The sequence below is a fragment of the Vicugna pacos genome, unplaced genomic scaffold, assembly GCF_048564905.1.
Source record: "Vicugna pacos unplaced genomic scaffold, VicPac4 scaffold_151, whole genome shotgun sequence".
Lineage (NCBI taxonomy): Eukaryota > Metazoa > Chordata > Mammalia > Artiodactyla > Camelidae > Vicugna > Vicugna pacos.
The window spans coordinates 27,688-50,304 of record NW_027328831.1 but is presented as its reverse complement, the minus strand read 5'-3'; the positions used below and the strand labels follow the sequence as shown (position 1 = coordinate 50,304).

Below are 22,617 nucleotides of genomic sequence, written 5' to 3'. Positions count from 1 at the left end.
ATTCTGGGCAGGGAAACAGCCAACTCCATATCTGGCTCTGGTGCTGAACGGAGAGAGCAGAAGGCCCAGGGGCCCATGCTGAACTGAGGCCCCTGCACCCAAAATTATGGTCTGACCTTGGGCAAATTACACAGTCTTCTTTACCCTGAGATTCCTCATCTGTCCATGAAAATAACTGCCCATGTCACACAGAGTTACAAGTATTAAAGGAAATCAACAAATTCACAACCTAGCCAAGGGGCTACAAGTGCATCCTCAACAGACAAATGCTGCCTTTACGGCTCTGACGCACGCTAAGCGGGGCGGCCCCACACAGTGAACACTGCTAAGTGCCAGGGTGTTAAATGCTTCATGTGTGCTATAATACTCTTTAGATCTTACAACAATCCCAGGAAGAAATGAATATTATCATGCCCATTTCACAGATTCACCAACAGGTTGAGAGTATGCATTCTATTCCAAGGCCCTATGGTGAAGAAATGGCAATTTAAACCGGAATCTGGGCCCAGGCCTTGGCTCCATCTCTCTCCCATCCACCTGACCACTTGCCTATGAATTCCACCTGTCCAATATAAAAGTTTGCAGCCGGCCATCCCTTAAAAGCAATGTGTGCCACCGTTTGTCAATGTTGTTTAATTACCATAAACTGTTCTCAGAAACCACTACAGTAAAGAAAGTTGGACTTAAGGAATTCTGCATTGCGTTCTCCTGCAATGTGCAGGATCCCTTTCCTACACCTCCAAATCCAAGTGTATGCTTCCTCCGTGTTTATGTTTGCACACGGCTTATTAAAGCAGAAGGTATCTGCAGTAATTCCATCTCGGTTGCTTTCCAAGTTTGCAGATGATCCATATTCGGTCTGTGAACGAAAATACTACAATGTGAATGAGAATACTGCAACCATGTCAGTAAACAAAGAATACTGATACCAAGTCATTAAAGGCTTCCGCCACTCCCCGGCGAGGACAGGCCTGCAGCCCAGCCACTGCAGCAACTCACAATGGTGCCCTCTGAGCAGACTCAGAATAAGAAAGGACGGGCTACTGGCCCGAGATAGCTAGGTGCTTGTCTAAAAAATGAATTCAGTGAGTCCTAATATTTGCTTCCTCCCATTCATACAAAATCACTAAATTCTTGAACTTGAGATACCTGGCTTTCTTTAGATAACAAGTAATCTTTTATTGTTCCAACAACCTGGTCTTTGTTGTAAAGCTCCTATATATCCTAGCTCTTCCTCAACCTCTTGGAAGCAGTCCCTCAGAGAGTTCTGAGAGACGGTCATCCTGGCTCGAGTCCTCCCGCCAAATGAAACATAACTCTTAACTTTTAGGCTGCACGTTTATTTCAGTCAACAGTTTTGGACACCATGAAGCACCACAGCAGATTTCTCTCCACCTGAACTCTCCAAGTGACCAGAGCCTTGGTACCAGCAGTGGCCCTTTGTGCTCATCCGCCTCCTCGGGGGGTCCAGATGAATTTGGCTGAGTCTCTCCTGGTTCTCAGATCTCACATATTGGTTGATGATCCTAAGTTTTATCTGGCGGTGTATCCAGGTACGTGGCCCTCCAGTTGAAAGAAACTGAGGTGAATTACCCACCCAGTGGAGACATCCCGAGTGGGTCCAAGTTGAAAGACACTGGGTTCAGGACTGAGTGGTTAGGTAAGAGGCTGGTCTAATGTTTTCCTCAATTTGGTTACCTCCATTGAATTTTTCAGGATAAAAGTAAAACTCTTATGAGGAAACTTTCAACTCCAAATTTTGGACCATCCTCCTGGCTGGTAACAGCATTCTCAGGTGACAGGGAATCTTCCAGGAGTGGTAGACACAAAGACTTCATGCCACAGAGTTGTCCCTGTGGGAAATCTTACTAGCAAATTTATTCTGAGAACCCGACCTTACAATGGGGAATAGAACTTTCAAAAAAAAAATAAAGAACAGAAAAGAAAAGAAAAAGAAATGACAGATTGCCAGTCTCCAAGTAAAACCCCAGCCAGATTTATGTACATACAAAACTTACAACATTAATCGGGAATAAGAAAAAAAAAACTCACTCTGGAAATAACCAGGCCTGATAAAAACATTTTTTGGCATTCTGAACTTATAAAAACAAAATCCCCTTTAGTGGGAACTTGGATTTCTCTTCCTGTGTCCTTGAAATGTAAACGTTTTATCTTTCTCTGGATGTTTTAAGTGTGTGCATGTAAGTATATATATGTTTAGTTTAGTTTTTAAAGGAAACCTTGGACTCTGCCATACAAAAGTTCAAGTATTGTGTACATACGGTGGCCACGCAAATAAATTGGGATTCTAAGCAATTCTTTGATTGTACCAATTTTCAGATATTTTGCCATCTTAAACTTTGTTGCATCAGCCTGGACCACGAAGGCTTTAAGCTTTTGGAGAGTAAACCTTTGAATTTTATTTAGGCAACACCCTGACTCTCATGTGGAAGGGCCTCTTCATCTTATTGGTTTAAAATCACTATATATATATATATATATATATATATTTATTTATATATATATAAATTGATGGCCATATGATGGATTTTTTAATTTGGAAAAACTTTTTAATTGGTGAAAGTTTAAAGAGATCTCATTATAAACGGCTGTTTTATTGGTACCTATTAAAATAAAGTTTAAATGCAGAAAAATATATCTAATGGTTAACCTAAGAACTCAGATATAAAAATATAACTGGTTTGAAAAGCTACATTTTTGTTTTTCCTTTCTGATAAATGTTTCTAGAGATGCTAATAAAAACTTAGTATAATTAATGTTAATTAGGTTGAATAACTGGAAAAAGGATTGTAAAAATGTCAAAAAAACAGATAAGTGGCTTATCCCAAAAGGATAAATATTTTTATATGGTTATTTTGAATGAGATCAATAAAATGGACATTTTTGGATTTACATACAGGGTTTTGATACTACACTACGTAAAGTTAAAAAAAAAGGGCCAAAGAGTTCACCTACTCCCCCCCAACATTAAAGTTCAAACAAGTCCGTTTTATTTACCACAGTTTAACATATATTTATATGTAGACTGAAATACTTGATCAAGGATTGGGACAACAGACCAATTAATGAAATTAAAAATCGAGAAGGGCCTAAGCTCTTTGGCTGAAACTTGGGCATCCTAGAGACTTCTATAAAATTATATACAATGTACACCCACAAAAAAAAGGTTTCTGTCACTCCTTCTAGAAATAAGAATTATTGATTAAACTTAATAAATATAAAAATTAAAGGTATAAGATTTAATAAAATTGAGATAAAAGTTTGTGAAATTGGTATATTTAGATGGTCTTTATATAAACCTTTTGCTTATGTTGTGGGATAGATATGTTTCAGTGGAAAAACGCTTCCCCTTCTTGGTATTATAAGGCTGGGCACATGTCTATCCCTCTGAAAATATTAATTGAACAAATTAAAGGAAACCAATATAGTTACTTGAGACGTCCAATATAACGTAAATCTAAAAAGTAATTTGAGTAGCTAAAAAAAAAAAAATAGGTTTACCCTGGGTTTAACTTATAACTCAAGGAAAAGAGACCTTAATAAATGTCTTATGCAAGCTTTGGAAGACAAAATAAAGAAAACCTTAGTTTTAAAACATGGAATTCTTTGTTTACAGCTCTTCTCACTGATACAAAAATGCCAATTAAGGAGATAAAATTGGGTCTGGGTGACAGAGCATTTATCTGGGGACCTGGAAGAGAGTGTCTTTGTCTTGCAGATCAGAAATATAAATACAACAAACAGTGACCTAGGACTGAGCCTAATTAGCTCAACGAAATAAAACTTGAGGCCATGAAATTTTTGGCATTTTAGAACTCAGAACTCTGACGGGTCCTTCAGACTTTGTGAGGAAATCTTAATTACCTGTTTCATAAATAGTAAGCCTTAGTGATTTGAGCAAGCAAATTCAGCTTACTCCAACTATTATTATAAATATAAGTAAGTTTTAAAGTGAAGCTATGAGATCTCTAGCTTTTGTCTGTTTATAAGCCTGCATACAGATTATAGAAGTGAGATATTTCTACTGCTAAAAAAAAAAATTTCGAAGTCAAAGAGCTCTGCTTAATTGATGTAAAAATATAAGAGCTTAAAAATTAAGTATTTTTAAAATAAAAACTTAACAAATTGACTTTCAGTGTCATGTGAATTGGAAAATATTCAATATTAAGGTAATATTTGATATTGTTTAGTTTAAGTATGTTCTAATAAATGTAGACATCTTTAAAATCATCCATCTTAACTATAATACCTTTACTGTACCTAGGTTTAATGAAAGTCAAATAAGATCCTGTTATATCTGTTGCAGATTTGTCAAAAAAAAAATAACAGTAATGTGCTGTGGTAAAATTTTAAGTAAATTAAATGTAAATGAGATGAGAGCTTTGGGTAAATATTTAAAATATATTTTTAAAATGTATGCTTAAAATAATCTCTAAATGTTTGATATCTTTAAATTCTAGAGTTGTGCTAAATTAAGTTAAATGACAAGATTTTATTAAATATCTATGCCATTTTCAGATAAAATAAGATTGAAATATGAATTACTTAACATTTAACTTCCTCTTACAGTGAAACTAAAGGTGTTTAGAAATATTAATAAATGGTTGGTGTCACACAGAAATAGTCTCTATTAGTAAGGGAATGATCTCAGTATCCTAGGAAAGTAATATAAATGCGTAAAGGAAGATGTAAGAATGGAATAATACTTTGTTAATGAAAAATAGTGACTTTCTCCTGAAGCTGGTTACCTCTGAATGGAAGACAAAATAAGGGACACACTAATATAAGTATAGAAAGCTGTGGAAGGCTTGTGGAAAAGGAACCCTGAGGAAAGTTTTGTACGTGGTCAGAATTGGCTAAGTTTAGAATCAAATTGGGCAACGTAAATGAATCTTAGAAGTTAGCTGGAACAAGATTAGATTTGGTTTTCTCTCTGTTAAGAGGAAAAAATTTTCTTAAAATATTAATCCACCTTCAGTAACAGATTGTAAAACTTCTTATACCACTTAGCTGATCTGTTCTGCCTTTACATTTGACATATTTTCTTGTTAATGAATTAGTACTACATTACAGTGATCTATATGTTTATCTGATCAAGTGTTCTGAAATCTTTCACAAAGCTCCCCAAATATAAAATTCTAATTAATTAAATAAAAATTAATTTAATTAATTAAAATTCTTTTAATCTCCAGTTAAGTTTGGGATGCTACAGAAGGCCCCTGAAACATCCCAAAGAGAGATTTTTAACTATAAAGTTTCATTTGGCATTTTAAATAACATGGAATTGTCAAATGAATCATAAAACTTCTAAGGTTATATTGAATGAGAAATATTATTAATATAGGTATTGTAGAAATTATATGGACTCCCTAAAATTCTGGTTTATCTGAAATGTTACCAGTGATAATTATGGGTATAGTGAACAGGTTTCTTTATTGATTATAGTGTAACGGTGTTTAACCATGCTTTTAAAACTTTTGTCATTTATAGACAGTTAATTGTTTTCTTCTGATGGTTTTGCAAAATGCTTTCTCTTCAAGGAGATTTACTGATTTCTAATAAATTTCAAACTACAGCACTGAACTAAACTGGGTAAGACATTTTAAAGTTCTAATGAAAACTCTCATTAAAAGAATTAGTTACATGGGACTGATTAACCAGCTGAATATGGTTATAATTTTTGATATTGTTTGAAATACTACTGCCTTTTAACCTGTTTCCCAGACATAAAGAATCTCTTCTCCTTAAGCTAGTTATGGTTCACAGCAATTTGATAAATTATAACTATGTATACAGACTTGGAACAGTTATCTTTTCTCTCTATCTGATCCCTCAAAAGACTAAAAATACTTAGGTCCCCAGTGGCTCTATCAGACAAATTAGGGAGATCATCTCCTAAGAGATATAGGAGTATAAAGGTATTTTAAGGATTTTAAAGAGAAAAGAATTTACCTAAATCTGTAAGGCAAAAATCCATGAAAAGCCTTGACGTGGCTTTCTTGGCCTTAGAAAACCTTATTAACATTCTACCCTGAGACTCCGTATTAAAACTTCCAACACAGTCAATTTAAAAAGCCTATATGATCAAATAATCAGATTTAATTTGTAAAGAAATTAATCTTGATTTGGCTATATTTGAGAAAACTGAGGGTAACTTTAGAGAGAAAAAAATTATATTTTAGTCGATATTAAATTCTAGTTTTGTTAATTGAGGTCCATATTTACTAAGACACTTCCCAGATCATTCCTTGCTGTTATGTCACACTGCTGTACAGTTTAATTGAATTATGAAAAGAATACTCTAGGTTTGATTCTGAAGCTCAGTAATCTATCCTTGGGTAAAATTCCAATGCCCCATGACCTGCAGCCAGGGGATTATACATACTGCAACAGGCATGACTTAAAGAACTGTCTCCAACCTGAATGGAAAGACCCTTTTTCAGATACTCTTAACTAGACCATACACACCAAAGCTGAAGGAAACGGAGTCTCGGATTCATTTCCTATCTGAAACAGCCCCTGCAGTGCACTGGCCTATAGAGCACTGCTCACCTTAAAACAATGCCCAAATGGAGAAAAAGCTTCCATACCAGGATGAGAAGAAGACGACATCTGAGCTAGACTGCTGACCCAAGACACCGGACCAGGACTGTATACCAATTACTTTGATAATTTCTCCAACCTTTGATTATGAACTACTCCAATTGTTAAGTTTATGATAAATTACCTATGTCTAGTACTTCTGTGTTACCTTGGTGGGTTTCCCTACTCCAAGGCTCTAACTAGATAGCCCTCAGAAACGTTATTCTAAAAAGAATTTATAGTTCTGTTTAGGCCACTGTTGATCTTACAAGGTGGGAGATTTCAACTGGCCAATTAATACCTGCCCTGACCCTGACCATAAATATGAACTTTCTCATAGGATCAAACTCAGAAACACAAGCAAAATTTTAACCCAAAAATACAACTTCTCGACTATTAAATTCTTACTCGTGACTTTATTAACGTTACTAGCTGTATTACTTATATCCTGTCTATTTTATAAAATTGTTGTCTGTTACATTTCCCAATGTGTAACTAGGCCCACAAGATGGATGATGGCTAAACATCTTGAAGAAACAGATAAAATTTATAACCCTGAATAAAATAAATATAATAGTGTGATTCTAGGTATGGGAATGAGCAAAGATGGGTAAACACTTCCTGGATCATAATAGAGTAGTAAGACAGGTGATCCAGAGAACTTTTAGTATCAACAGGGCCTGATAAAAAAAACTAACACCTTGAATGGCAACTCAGAAGATTCTTCACCTGAACTAGGAATGAGCCATCCTAGCACCGTGGGACAAAATTGGTCATGAAATGTCTCTCAAAATATTGGTCGAATTTAGGACCAAGGGGGAACACTGTGAATGAAAATACTACAATGTGCATGAAAATACTGCAACCATGTCAGTAAACAAAGAATGCTGAATCCAAATCATCAGCGGCTGCTGCCAACCCCCAGCGAGTTCATGCCTACAGCCCGGCCTCTCAGCCACTCACAGTGGTGCCCTCTGAGCAGACTCAGTGCAAGAAAGGACAGGATACTGGCCCTAGATAGCCAGGTGCTTGCCAAAGGAATGAATTCAATGACCCAAATGTTTGCTTCCCACCATACATAGAAAACCACTAAATACTTGAACTTGAGATATCTGGTTTTCTTTAGATAACAAGCAATATTTTATTGTTCCAATTACCTGATCTTTGTTGTAAAGATTCTATTTATCCTAGCTCCTCCACTACCTCTTGGGAGCAGTCCCTCAGAGTGATCTGAGAGGCTGTCATCCCGGCTCGAGTCCTCCAGCCAAATAAATCAAAGCCCTTAACATTTAGGCTGAACGTTTATTTCAATGACGTTCCAGAATAGACACAACTCATCAATTCTGTAATGGAACACACTGAATCAGGAACCAAAAGCGTGTTTTAGTCCAGAAAATCTCCAGGTTCCTATTTCTTCCTGTCATTATACAATCCCTCCAGAACTCATTACTTTGCTGTCTGCTCCTCTGGCAACCAAACTCAGAGAAGAGACAACTCAGCAGAGCGCCCTGCTGGGGAGAACACCCCGCAGAAGCACTGCAGGCTGCCTTCCCTCCCGCACGCTCTGCTGACCCTTGGTGTCCCCCGTGGAGACCAGGCCAACACAGCTCTTCCCAACAGCTGCAAAGTCGCACACGTTAAATAAATCATTTTATTTTATATGATATTTTACGTATATACCCATCTCTGAAAACAGCTTTGCCAGAAGCCCAAATCTTCAACATTAATCTGCAAAGGCAAATCAGGTCCCCAAGGGAAAACAAGTCTTAAGACGACGCTAAGGCCTCCAAAGTCCTCTCCACGACCATGAACCAAACTGCCTGCAGGTCTGCAGCTGCAGGACGCTACATGTCTGCTTTTAAAGCAACCCCTTTCTGCCCTCGGGTGCTACAATGCCCTTTTATGCCCTCCCATCACAGGGCAAGAGCAGCCGCTGCAGAACCTTGCAGGGCAGCACTGACAGGACTGGACAAAGGGGATCAGAGTTAAACAAAGCATTCTGATGACACGAGCTTGTCACTGTGTCTCTTTACAGATGTAGATATATATAGAGAGAAGTGGGGTGATATTGCTCAAAGTCACACAGCTAATAAGTGGCAAAGTATATAACTCTGCTCCTCCCTCCTGTGTGACGCCCAACTGGGACAACCACAGGGTTCTCTCGTGGCTGCCTGAACAGTCTTTTCCTATCACTCATGACACACAATAGTGTCTGAACTTAGCCTGCATTTGCAGCATCTTTTCCCTCCAGTTTCTCAGGAACAAGGCTGTTCGGGCCTGTATGAATTCCGGCTTCCTGAAATCTCCGTGCTCAGGCTGGTCTTGCCTGTGCATCCGGCCCGCTGCTCAGAGGCTCTTCCTCCCCTGCAGGAGGACGTTTCTAATCTTCACAGGGACACAACCTCAGGGGAGCTCTCCTCTCGCCCTCAGCATGGCAGGTGTCCCAGGCCTCATCCCGAGCAGCCCCGTTAGGACGGTGTCTGCCCAGCTCTGCTAGTCAGATCAGCAGCCTCAATGCCAGGGATTATACCCAGGTCACACTGCAAACCTACTGCCCGCCTCACAGCCCCCAGCCAGCAGGTCACCTGGAAGTCACAGCAAGTGCCCCACCCAATCCAGAAGTCTCTTCTTTTGCCAGCACCACTGATGAATGGTTTCCAACCTTCGGACAGTTTCGCACAAAACAGCACCTTCTACTGTGAAACGGGTGGTTTTTCTTCTGCGCCTCATCCTTACTGGAAACGTAAAGGGAAACCAAAAGGCCTTTTCTCAACCCTTTTCTGATGAAACCCTCCCACCCACAATACTCATATGCTCAAGAGCTTTGGATCCACATGATTTTCGTTCTCTTAGGCTAAGTGGCTCAAAAAACTAAGGGATTCTTTCTCCTTTGAGGGTATTAGCACTCAGTTTCTCGGCTTTAATCTGTTTTTGTCTCTCTCTTCAGTGACCCTAGCAGTTGCCACCTCTTACTCCCTTCAGCAGCCTCCCTCCCAACTTCAAGTCTAGGAAATCAGCTGTGATGAGGGGCATGGGGGCAGTCACAGAAGATGCAACTAAGGCACAGAGAGGCTACATAATTTGCCCAAGAAATCACCTTGAACCACCAACAGAGTGTGTCACGTCCCTCTGTTTAACTCTAATGCTAAGCAAGTTAACTTTTTGTAGATTATGTTTATAAACAGATGAGGTATGAAAATACATACAAGGACACACATCAACTCTAAGATATTCATTAACTCCACTATTTTGTTTCTATTTATTTTATTTCTATTAAAAAATTAAGAACCCCTGCAGTCAATATAGCAAAATGTTACTGGGTTTTAAATCCAGAATATACAGGGGTTGTGTCATTACTCATTCTTGTATGTATTTTCACAAGACAAAATGATTTGAAAGTCTCTCTCTCCGCCCCCTACTCACTACTGGCTCTCACCAGAGCTCCCAGACCACACATCTAACAGCCTTTCACTTTACCCACAGCTGAACTCATCAGTTTTCCCCCAGAACTCCCTCTGCTGCTTTCCCTCCTCAGAACACAGCAGGACCATTATTTAACTCATTAATCCACCCAGAAACCTGGGCCTTACTCCATCCTACCTTCACAGACAGCATTGATCCTTTCCTCTTTACCATCTAAACATGCCTTCAATCTGTTCGCTTTTACCCACTGACCGTCCCACCGCTCAATTGGAAGCCAACAACACTGCCCACCTGGACTCATGAGTCTCCCAGGTGGCCCCACAGCCACTCTCCCCTACTTGAGACAAATGTGATTGTGTCTCTCCCACGCTTTTGGACTCATTTCAGACCCACTGTTCTTAGAAGAAACTTCAATTTCTTCACCTGGTGAAGGTCCTTGCCATGAAACTGTCAGCTCAGTAAGGGCAGGACACACCCTCGTCCCTCGGCTCCACCATCTGGCAGAGCATCAGCTTGGGAGGATTGAGTTCTTAGCAAACTACTTCACTTATCCATACAAATCCATGGTAGATTAGAAAGATTTTAGATGTTGAGCTCGACTATTAATTTGGGGATTTTGCACTGGCAACCTGCAAGTATATATTCCAATTATTGTGTCTTCTTAAAACCATACCCAGATTAAAGGAGTATTTGTGGAATGTCTTCAGAGTAAAAGGGACTGTACTTTTACAGATTTTATGTTTTAAAATATGAACAACCCGGACAGGGTCAAAAATAGAACCACCTCACAAGTGACAGAAGACAGGTGAGACGCATATAGCAACAGGTCACAAAGATGGTAAGAGCAAAATTGTTTCTCCAACCCCCAAAACATTCCTCCAAGAACTGAAAACTCAGAAATTTGAAAGTAAAATACTATCATATAAAGAAAGAAAATAAATAATCCTCTTCATCAGGGTTTCTAGACCTGACTGCAGAGTTATTAGCAGGCCATACTGAATCCTAGCACAGAAAAATCAGATGGACTAGTGGTGAGTAAGTTCCAGGAAAATGGCAGTAACTCCTCCACTTGAAAGAGGACACACACTCACTTGTTCAAGGTGATTGTAAACCACATTCTGCAGAAATTCAGAAGATTCAGGCACCGCTTCTAGATGGTGATGACACGGAAGGACGGCTTGGATGCATGCTTCTAACTGAGTCACCGGCATTCTTACACTGCAGGGGGAAATGGAGGCCCTCAGCCAAGAGCACAGTTGTTCCTGTCATGTATCCCAGGCCGTGCCTCGGGGACTCAGTGTACTGTAGCAGTCCGGCCCCAGGTGAGGACCCGCAGCGTGGCCCAAGCAAGCAGGAGGGGCACTGTGCTTGAGAAATCCCATCCCCCATGGGGGCAAGAGGGGCTGGTGGGGTTGTGTGAACCTATAAATGCTCATAGAAATACACCTGCATACAGTGAAGTGATAAAATTAAAAGTAGCAGGCTATTTAACAAAATTTCAATTGTCAGTGTTAATTTTACCATTCCATTCCGCTTGTCCCCTGCACTCTGAGACAGGCTTAGGCTCTCTCACACATGCAGCTCTGATGCAATGGTTGTGAAGTTATTTTACTTTGCTGCAAGTGTCTTCGCTCCCAGTGTCACTGTGACTGTCGTCTCTTAACACAGTCAGATATCTTCCTGCATCTCTCCCTGAGTTCCTTGCTCCTGCTTCTCAGATCCTGAGATAAAGAACAGGTGAAGGCACATGACTGGAAAAGTCAATGTGGACTTGACCAAAGTCCTCAGTGACCCCCTAGGTGAGTGCTGCCCACCCCTTACCTTCGATTCTCAAGGTTCTGCCCAGGGTGACATCCAGCCAGGAGAGAGTCCTGGGCCCTATTAAAAGCTGTGTGGCTTGGGTGCAGGGAAAGCTGCAGGAGCTGGTTCTGTAGCCGGTCCCATCCACACCTCTGCTCCTCTCTCTCCCGAGGCAGCGCTGCCAAGCCCCCAGGCTCCCTGAGCTTCTGTCTTTCTCTTCTACTCTACTTCAAGCCCTTTTCCTCTTCCTTTACTCCCTGATTATCCCTAGCTGGAGTGATTTTTCTATCATAGAATCTGAAAAAATTTCCTGCAGCTGAAAAAGAGGTGCCAGAGGTCAACGCGCATATGGTGGTTCCTGAATAGAGCCCCTGGTTAGGGGGACCCTCACCAACACTCACGGGGCATCAGGCATGTTGCAGGGTCGACCACCACCAACAAGAGTTTGCTGTGACACCAAGGCACGCACAGCATCCCTGCTCACTAAATTGTAGTTGTAGTCCTTTATTAAGAAGCAAAAATAAAAAAATTGCTCATGTTTCTTACTAAAATTATTTATGAGGGAGAAAAAGAAATTGTAATAGAAAGAACAAATTTCACTCCATGTTAGATGTGTTCATTTGGCTTTAATCCTGTACCTTGTTTTCTAGGCTCAGACTTGCTATCTCTGCACCTTTTGTAAAAGAAAGTTGCCTTTAGCCTGAAATATCCAGGAGGGCCTATTCTCCGGGCTCTGATCTTTAAGGATATTTGCTCTTCTACACTTATGTATAGATGGCAAGTTGTAAAATAGTGAATAACCTTTCTTTTTTTTTGGAGGTTTTACAGGGGCACCATAATTTGACCCACATGGACAGCTGCAGGAACAAAGGATTTCAAGGACAAACAATTCATACAGCAAGAAGTTTGCAACAACCAGCCACATCCCTGCCGCTTTTTAGTATAAAAGGAGACTGAATTCTGCCCTGGGGAAGAGAGTTCTACTGGATAACAATATGCCATTTTCTGGGTCTGCCAGCTTTACAAATAAAGTCTCTTTTCCTTACTCCAACATCTCATCTCCCGATTAATCGGCCTGTCATGCAGCAAGCAGAACGAGTTTGGACTTGGTAACAAATTGACTGCCTTAGAGGTAGTATGTCTCCACTGTTTCCTCATTTCCAGTATTTCACCACCTATCAATTTTATATGCTTTTTAACAACATGAACAAAAAACCTATTACAAGGAATTGATTCCACAGAAATAAAATTATTTCTACTCCTTCAAAACTTTTTTCTTTTCTATTTTATTTTGTTTTGCTTATTGAAAAGAAAATAAATTCAAATCTTTTTATTTCACGTATTTTTATAACTAGATATTGTAAATACTACAAAGATATTTAAATTGCAATAAAAATTGTTCATATATTAGTATAAAGATATATACACAATCAATGCAGATTAGGAAAGGAGTAGATATTTACTAAAAATCCACTGCACATCCAGTCTTTTACAAGCATATCCTGGAATATAAGCTCTATTATCCAGGGTCCCCCACCCCCAATCTCACTGCGGAGTCCCTTAGTAATCAACTACCAAGGCACCAGCATAGAACCATGAGATCACTAGTTTAGGTATAAATGAGAGTATTAGCTCATTCAATTCTAAAACAGAAACCTTAAAATAAATACTGAACTTACTTACAGATAAACAAATTTGGACACAAAAAAGTACAGTTTCTCCCCAAATTCACAAAGATAATAACTGGTAAAGGCAAGATTTGAACTCATCTGCCTTGAATATAAAGCTAAGTTGGAAATCCCCTTCAACTGTGGAGGACCAGCAGCACAGCCTGTCACCCTATCTTTGTTCAGATCTGGCTTTAGACAGCCTGAGACAGCACCCCTTCCTATGGAACTCGAGGGCAAACAATAACAATAAGGATTTTATATTCAGTAGTTTCTTAGGTCTCAATTATATAAAGTGTCAGCAGGTCAGCAGAAAACTCTGGGAAATATGAGTGGGTCCAGAGCTTTTTGCTGATAAGAAACTCAATCTATCAGGACAGAGTGACCTTCCCATGAGAGGCCTCATGGACATAAACTAAAGGCAACTGAGCAATGAAAACTAGCAAGAACATGGAACTCAAGCAAGAAGGATCCCTACCATCCCCTGCCCAGTTGCCTCTTCACCTTTGTGGACAAGACGGCAGAAGGTCCATGTTCTTGTCCAAGTTACAACATCATGGATTCTCACCCATATAATATTACGACTCTATGCTGTCTTAAGTCCTTTCCAACTAAAATATGATGACACCAATATCTCAGCGGAATGTCTATGTCTCCACTTTCTCTCTTCTATTAGGAGACTATATCTATGGCCACAAAGCCGAAATTCAATTAAAAACACCATGCACGAAGCCTGGTGAAAGTCTGTGTAAGAGACATTGTTCTCAAGCTCAGTGAGTGAAAACTCAGAAAAAGTGGTCCTTATCCCTCTGCAAGTGGAAGGTAGCCTGATTGTGTGTGTGTATGTGTGCACACGTGTGTGTGTAAATCAAATACAATGTATTGTGGGATGTGCACAGATTTTTTTTATGTTACTATCATTTCATGAGGATGAGCCAACCTTTAAAGTAATTTGAATCTACTATTCTGAGAGAGTCTCAGGATCTTTTGGTGGAGGATGGGAAAGGGGAAAGGAAAGGAGGAAAGAAGTAAATGAAGCAAAGCTGTAAGTATACTGCTAGGGAAAGGCAAGACATTAATTTTGTTCCTACTTGCATCACACACAAATTAGGGACTGGCTTTCCCACATGTCTTGTCAAGCACTGAGTTGCAGAAGAACAGGTGACAGCCCATTTCTCACTGAGCTTGTGACTGTACGTGGCATCTTATAGACACTAATTATTTAACCTGATCAAACAATCTGGCAGCAGGCTGTAATTCTCCTATTTTGAGAGATAAGAAAACAGGAAGTGAAATAGGGTATATAGCTTGACCAAAGTCAGAGGACAAGTAAACTAAAGAAGATGAATTCAAACTCAGATCTGAATGCAGAGTCTGATCTTCCCACTCCGAGGGCTGGAAATTCCTTAACACACAGGGTCCCCAGCTCCTCTGCTTTGTTCCTGGCACCAAGCATTTCCCATGGCGATATTCTCCAGTTCTCAGACACAGCGCTCTGTGCAGCCAATAACCTCCATTCGACCTTGATCATCTACCTGTCACGCCCACCAGGCTTCACCAGGCAAGAAAGCTGGCTTTCAACTGCATACAAAGCCACCCCTGTTTTATCCTGGACTCTTCAGCGGCTTTTCCAGCGTAAACACAGCCATGAAAGTGCTCACAGTTTGTACATGAGCCACACTACCTCTCTCCATCTCTGTCCCCACCTATACTACTTTGCTATGACCATTTTGAGAATCTTGGAAACAAATTTTTAAAAACAGAAAAGAAAGGATTCTGTAACAAGTACTTAATACTTACAATTTTAAATGAGAAGTTACAAAGTGAGTATTTACAAACCGAATCTGCCTTCCTAGGTGTCAGTTTTAACAGTTAAAATATACAATAGCAAAAAATTCTGACTTAAATAATTAACAAAAACATCAACAATAATCTGGAATAAACTCAAAAACAATGCCCATGTTGTACATGGAGGAAGTACAGGACTGTACTGTGGGGTAAAGTAAGAGGTGTGAAAGTAGAGACATCAACATTTTGTATGCAGGAAAGCAGTTTTGTAAAAATGTACGTTCTCCTAAAGATAATTCAAAAGTACTAAAAAATCCCACGAGAGCACTTCTTTTTTTTTTTAACTTGAAAAATTATATTAGAATTCTTCAGGAATAATAAAGTCATAATACTAACCAAGAAAATTTGGGATCGAAAAGAGAATCAAAAAATCGCACTGTCAGATATTAAATAAATGTTTACAATATGTAAGATATAGTGCTAGTGTAAGAAAGTAAGATTGATAAAAATAAACCATGAGCTCAAAAAGAGACTCTAGTGTACATAAGTATTCTTTACAGGTGGGATTTCAAGTTAAAAAGCAAAGTAGGAATTCAATAATTGTCTTGGGACAATCAGAGAATCCCCTGGAAAAAACAAATTCTATTCCAGTCATAATGACCGCAAGAAAAATTACAGAATGTGATGTGAATATTAGAAAGTACTAATAACAGCGAATATAATTCTTTGCTCATATTAATTCAACTTCTCTTCACTATAACAAGTACCATCATCATCTCCATCTTAGAGATTAAAAAAACCTACAGAAGAAATTTATACCATTATAAGAAAGTATTTCTAAGAATAATATCAGGAATAAAACCCAAAAAGAAGACATTTACAATCTTAAGATTATTTTGGGCCACAACAAAAATGAACCTACTGAACAAAATGAAAGGCAAAATATGACAAGGGAAAGCTCTCTGATACATGTTGATGAAGGCAAGGGGTTAATGTTCATAATATACATAGAGCTGTCACAAAGCAACAAGAAGCTGCCTCACTTAAATGTGTGCAAAGGACAAAAGAGATCATTCACTTTTTAAAAGTCAGATGGCTAATGAGTGAAAAATGCTCAATACCTCACTGGTCATCAAGTGCAAATTAAAACAATGAAAAAGTACTTTTGCTCATCATATTGGCACATATTTTTAAAAGATATTCTAGCTAGTGTCCATCTTTGAGAGAACAAACTGTGAGCGATCTTTTGGAGGATGACATGTCAATGGATATGTAAACTCTGAAAAACGTGTGTACACACAGGCTGAACTCCACATTTTGGAATCGTTTCATTTAGAAAAATTCAGTTCAAAAAGATGTACTTATCAGAGCATTTACACAGCACTGTTTACAATGGTGAGAAGAAAAGCTGAAGTGAAATCATATCCAGCGATAGAGAATTGGTTACATAAGTTATTCTACATCTTTTCATGCCCCACAGGAGAAGGAATTTCTTGATTCACTTGAAAGGAGCCTGTGATTTATGTAGTTGTCACATCCAAGGACTAAATTTCCAGAAACCTTAACGAAAATAATACTCATACAAGATCACAGGAATGTTTGTATAAGAAGTATGCCAGTCAAACACCCTTTCTGACAGTGGAAAATGGAGAAAACTTAAGTGTCCACCATCAAGACAATGATGCGGTAAATCACGGTGAGCTGTGGGCACTAAAGTTCCGGTGTTTCGGCGTGGTCCAAGGCCTTGTCCACAGTACGCCCCCACGAAAGGTGTCCTTACACAAGAGACCAAACCTGCATATCAGGAAAACCCTCTACTCTATCTGAAAGGACCGGGTGAGTCTGGAGAGAGAGGACGTCTGTGATATATACCTGAGTGAATAAACCGAGCTGCAGAAAACATATAGTATGGCCTTATTTTTCAATAAAGCATATATACACACACATAGACATAGATTTCTCATATACGTGTATGTATGAGTTTATTTATATGACATAGGCATAAAGGTCATGAAATATATACTCCACATTGTCAGCAGTTTTTACTCTCAGGAAAAAAGGGGAAGGGATGTAGGGGACTTTCGGTACCACAACAGATCTCTTTTCAGAATTTCAGTTAAGTATACTTGGAATTTAAAAGTTTATTTAAGTCCAAAGTAAAATGGACGAGGACTCCACAAGACAGAATGCTATACTAGTCATTAAAAATCATGCCAGGGGAGATAGAATATTGTAGAAAAATGTGTAATAAGCCGAATGGAAAATGGAGGTCTCCACACAGTATACAGGCACACATTGCTCGCTGGTTTTTATGACAGAGGTAATACACACTGATGAAAAGAACAGAAAATAGATGTTAATGTGTTAATTATTATCTCTGAGTACTGGCACCAGGATAGATCCATTTGACCCTTTTTTTAATACATTTATATTAAATACACACTATTTTTCATCTGAAAAATGCATTTTTAGATGTCTAGTACCACACATTGGAAAATTACACGAGTACTTACAGAAACAAATAACTAGGAGACACCGCAGCAGCGTCACAAAGTGTAGAAAGGGCGATCCTGAATAACACCGCGCAGTTACATAAGGACCCACAAAGTGAGAGCACCTGCTGTAACAGGGCGCGGCCCCCTTCCATTTGTCAGATGTGTCTTCAGGGCTGAGGCAGTTCTGAGCACGGCCAGTGTCAGTGCTGGTGTCTGGATGGATGCCACTGGAGGTGAGGGCACCTGCAAGCCGAGAGGAAGAACAGAAATCATCCTCTGCTTTTTCTGTCTTGTTTCTTTGTTACTTTTAAAGAGAGGCGGAAATAAGATAAACTGGATCTTTCCTACTGAAATTTCAGTAATGAAACCATTTTTAAAGTGATCACAACTTATATTCTGCCTATGACTGTCTTTTCAACAAAGCATCATATTTATAAAATGTTAATTAACTCAGTTAATTAACTCCCTGTTGAAACATTCTAGTAAAGAGCATGAACTGCAGTATGTAAAAGAACCACACCTGCAGTGACTAGCTCAGCTGTCTTGACGGCAGTGCAGTCAGCCCCCACCATCCCGTGGCCCTGAGCTCCTGATGCTGGTAAGAGAGCGCGCTGCTGCCTCAGATGGAAAGAAAAGGTGAAAGCATTTTCTGAAATCTACAGCACTGACAAAACATAACTGGTAAATCCCAGGCTCCTTTGAGGCTGTCATTTTCCGTTTCTGGCCAACACCCGTCAATGAGCAGAACCACCCCATTCCCGAGTCATGGGACTCACGTGGGCAGAAGTTTTGGAGAAATTTCCAGGTATAGAATGTAAACCAACTATACATAAAACTCTGAAAAAGAAAAGATGCAATAATCTGATTTTGGAAGACACTAAAATATTCTCCTAAGCCTTAGTACTTGGAAAGGCTGGGCTTCTACTAAGCCACTTATTTATTTCACAGCCAATGAGCATCTCCCACAAACCCTGTTTCCCTGTGTCTGCTGGGAGCTTCAGGCACATTGATGTTGTCTATCTTATAAGTCACAAGGCAGAGGCGTGTGTCTCACGCTGGCAACTCTCACACAGGCTCAACTCCTAGCCTCACTGTATGAACTTGGCCCCATTTTCTCACCTGTTTATTTGGTACCTGTTCTTCTGTAAGCTGCCTGAAATGCTTATTGAAACAAGTCAGAAGAATGAGTGGGTAGAGAAATGGACAGATGGACAGGTGAGAGATGGGCAGAAAAACAGAGAGTCTCCAAGAGAAGGGGAGCAATCAAAATTACCTATGCAAAACCCTCTTCTAGTCAGGGAAGGAAACCGCCACGGAGAAGTGTGAAGAGGCAGGTTGCTTAGGACTGTTTCCTGGATTCCATGAAAAGTCACACCAAGAGATGAGAGGGTAGAACTATAAATAATAAAAGAAAAAATCATGCATGTTTGAAAAATATATCTACATTATGTACTTTCTAAAGAATAGAGTCAAATTAGCAAGGCCCAATAACACAATCCTTGGGTATATACAGAAGTGAGAATCCCATCTCCAATCTGCAAGGCATCCCTTTGGAGCACTGAGAGTCTACACGGTGCAGTCATAAAGCCATCACCGCAAAAGCGATGCTATCCTGCACTTACGAGGAAAGAGCAGCTGTGCTCGGTCTGCCTACACGTGTCTTTTACACCCCTCAGCACCTCTACGGGGGAGGGACGCCTAGCGAGCCCCATCTCTGCAGGACAGAAAACAAGTCCAAGAGAGGCTAAGCCGACCTACCAATTCTCCATCTCACAGGACTTGTCACTCCAGACCAGGACTCGAACTCGGACCCACGTTTGTAACCACAGTACTACCGTATTTTATGTGCTTTTTGTGTGTATAATACATTTGTTTCTGGCATGAAAGGGTATTTAATAAATGATCGGTTGTCTTGTCTATCTCATTAGTTCACAATCTTTATATTTTTGAATTGTACTCTTCCCCTGGAGAAAGGAACGGAAAGAGCGGGGGTCAGAATGAGGTGGGGCTCCATTCTTTATCTGTTGCCTCATCTCATCCAAGTCCCCAAACAGGGAGAAAGAGCAAATGTTCTCTTCATCATTTAAAGAGAGGGCTCCAGTGACGGTGACTTACTCAACCCCAAAACCAAGTCTGGGGGAAGGGCACATGCAGCAACGAGAGCAGTATCACCTGTAGGAAGGCAAAAAGAGCTCAGGGGATGGCTCAATGGGTCAGCCTGATTTCATTTCAATCGATAATACAATAGCACACTCTAAAAAAACTAGAATGCAATGGATTTCCTCTTTCTTGACATCTAGCAAGTTTCCACATCTCACATGTAACATTATCACGAACTAGTGAAAGGAAGAGTCCACAGACAAGGAAAATCAATGCCACAGGCAGGCTGAAACACAGGCTGGAGGAAAGGAAGGGAAAGGGCATAGTAAAGAAGAGGGGAAATTCTGGGAAAAAGACATCATCACAAGGACTCTCAAGCATCATCCAGCAATCATATAATCATTCTTTCAAGAGAGAGTTACTTAGGTCCTATTTTGTGCAACATTGTACAGTGGGCGAAGCAAGAGCACAGCGTCCATGGTGGCAGCAAGCTGCGGAGCTCCAGTACACTTCTGATCCCGGTACCTTGCACACTTGTCCTCAGTATAAAGGCAAAATATATAGTAAAATAATCCAATGTAAACTCTATGCAATGCTGAAAAAAATTAAAGAATACCTAAATACCTGGACAGACACACCACGCACATTCCTGAATCAAATGACAGCATTCTTGGGATGGCAGTGCTCCCCAGAGCGATCCATATATTCAACGTGGACTCGATCACAATCCCAGTGGGTTCCTCTGCAGAAACTGACTATCTGCTGCTACAATTCATATGGGAATTCGAGGATCTCAGTAACCAAACCGTACTTGAAATAGAAGAACAGTTTGAGAGGACTTGTAATTCTCAATTTCAAACCTTACAACTGTATCTCCAGGTGAGATTAGAGGCCATTTTTAAGTTATAATTGTGTTTATCCTTATTTTCTAAATTCTGTACAACGAATATACCTGTTAGAATAAGAAATTTAAAAAGTAAGGTATCTTTTAAAACATGCAAACCTATTCATTCATTGGGAAAAAAATATTTTGACTATAAAGAAGTAAACAAATATCTAGTGAAAAAGGACTATTTAAAAACAAGAGTGCATTTACATTTTTTGTAAATTGGAAACGGAAAAGCACAAACACATCAAGTTTCTAGGGAGAGTGTTGCAACATATTAATTGTTATTTCCAAAATTCTAATTGAACACTGAAAACTCACGAAAGACAAAATCTTGATTGACAGCCAACTGCAAACACATGGAGAGCAAAGGCCTAGAAATCACAGTTCCTTTAACTCTGCTACTAACTCAATAGGAGAGGAAATTCCTCAGTGAGGGGACAGTGGAATCCCATGCATAAGACAGGATACACAGTACAAACTGCACTAGAATTGGGGGTGATTTCCATAGAAGAATTCTAAAGTTACAACATTGATGAAAAACTATAAAAACACTGACAGACAGATTAAAACACACAGTCATGTATATTATATAAAAACATATGAAGTCTGCCCCCATGTTGCATAGAAATACAAACATATTTGTTCATTTATGGGCACTGATTACTTTATCCCAGGTAGAATATTTCAACTAAAATAGATAATCAATAATACACTCCTCTTGTCAAAACTAGTTGATAAGTTACTCTGCCATGTATGCATAATGTGTCTAAGATAGATTTAAAATTAGTGAAAAAGATTTTTGTATGGTTTCTTGAACCCTTCTCAAAACACCAAGCTTAATTTTAAAATAAATCTGAGCAGTATTTCTATATGATCTTTTCCCTTGTGAAATGAACAACACAGTCTGTTGTCAAAATTCTTTCCTTACAATGATTCACGAGCACCGTATACTCACAAAACTGCTGGACAGCAAGGCACTATCCAGACACTGTGACAAATCAAATGAAACACAAGGAAGACAGTGACCCTATTCTGCAGGGCTTATAATCTGTTCCAACACCGGGTTTTTATTTGATTTGTTTGATTGGTTAGAAAAATAAAATCACTCAAGTACATTCTTCTTTGAGCATTATGTAAATCATGACTCTCTTTTTAGTGTCATGAGCAGGAAAGACTTGAGTATGAATTGATTAGATCAACTAGGCACAATCATCGCTGGAGCCTGTGTAATAAATAAGTACATGAGATCTAAAATAAACCTACACAGATCTCTGCAAGGAAAATGAAGAGGTGAGTTCCCCAATGAGAAAACAAACAATCAAGAAATCAAAAAAGGAAAACTTTTTCATTAATGATTCCAGGCAGTAGTGGAGCATGGTGGTGAAGATCACAAATGCTGGGGACAAACATGAGGGTCTGAAATCCCACAGCACTGGGTAGCTGTGACACTGATATTTCAGTGAAATTTTCTGCACCTCAGTCTCCTATCCATAGACTGGGGACAGCCACAGCACCCATCTCCTAGAACAGTCTTAAGAATTAAGTTATTTTTTATATAAAAGTTTAAATAAAATACCTCAGATTTTAAATATTACCCCAAAAGCTCAAGGAACAAAGAAAACAGTGATAAATTGGAGTTCATCAAATGTTAAAAATTTGCTTCAAAGGACACCATCCAGAAGGTGAAAAAACATCTGAGAGGAGAAAATTTTTTCAAATTATTTATCTGATTAAGTATTTGTATCTTCAAATAAAAGAAAAAACTCCTACAACTCAACAAGAAAAAGAGAACTCAATTAAAATGTGTATAAAGTATCTGAAAATGTATTTTTCAAAGAAAATATACAAATGG

General features: G+C 39.2%; 1 protein-coding gene across 1 annotated transcript in view; it reads right to left on the bottom strand.

Annotated features, from left to right (window-relative positions):
- Positions 1-22,617, bottom strand: part of LOC140695133 (uncharacterized) — a 74,821-nt gene that overhangs the window by 26,921 nt on the left and 25,283 nt on the right. Inside the window, exons 4-6 of the mRNA XM_072958030.1 lie at positions 18,553-18,613; positions 18,297-18,390; positions 17,899-18,019 (exon numbers count right to left, since the gene is read on the bottom strand). Coding sequence (XP_072814131.1) covers positions 17,899-18,019; positions 18,297-18,390; positions 18,553-18,613 — 276 coding nt within the window. The remainder of the gene's footprint in view (positions 1-17,898; positions 18,020-18,296; positions 18,391-18,552; positions 18,614-22,617) is intronic.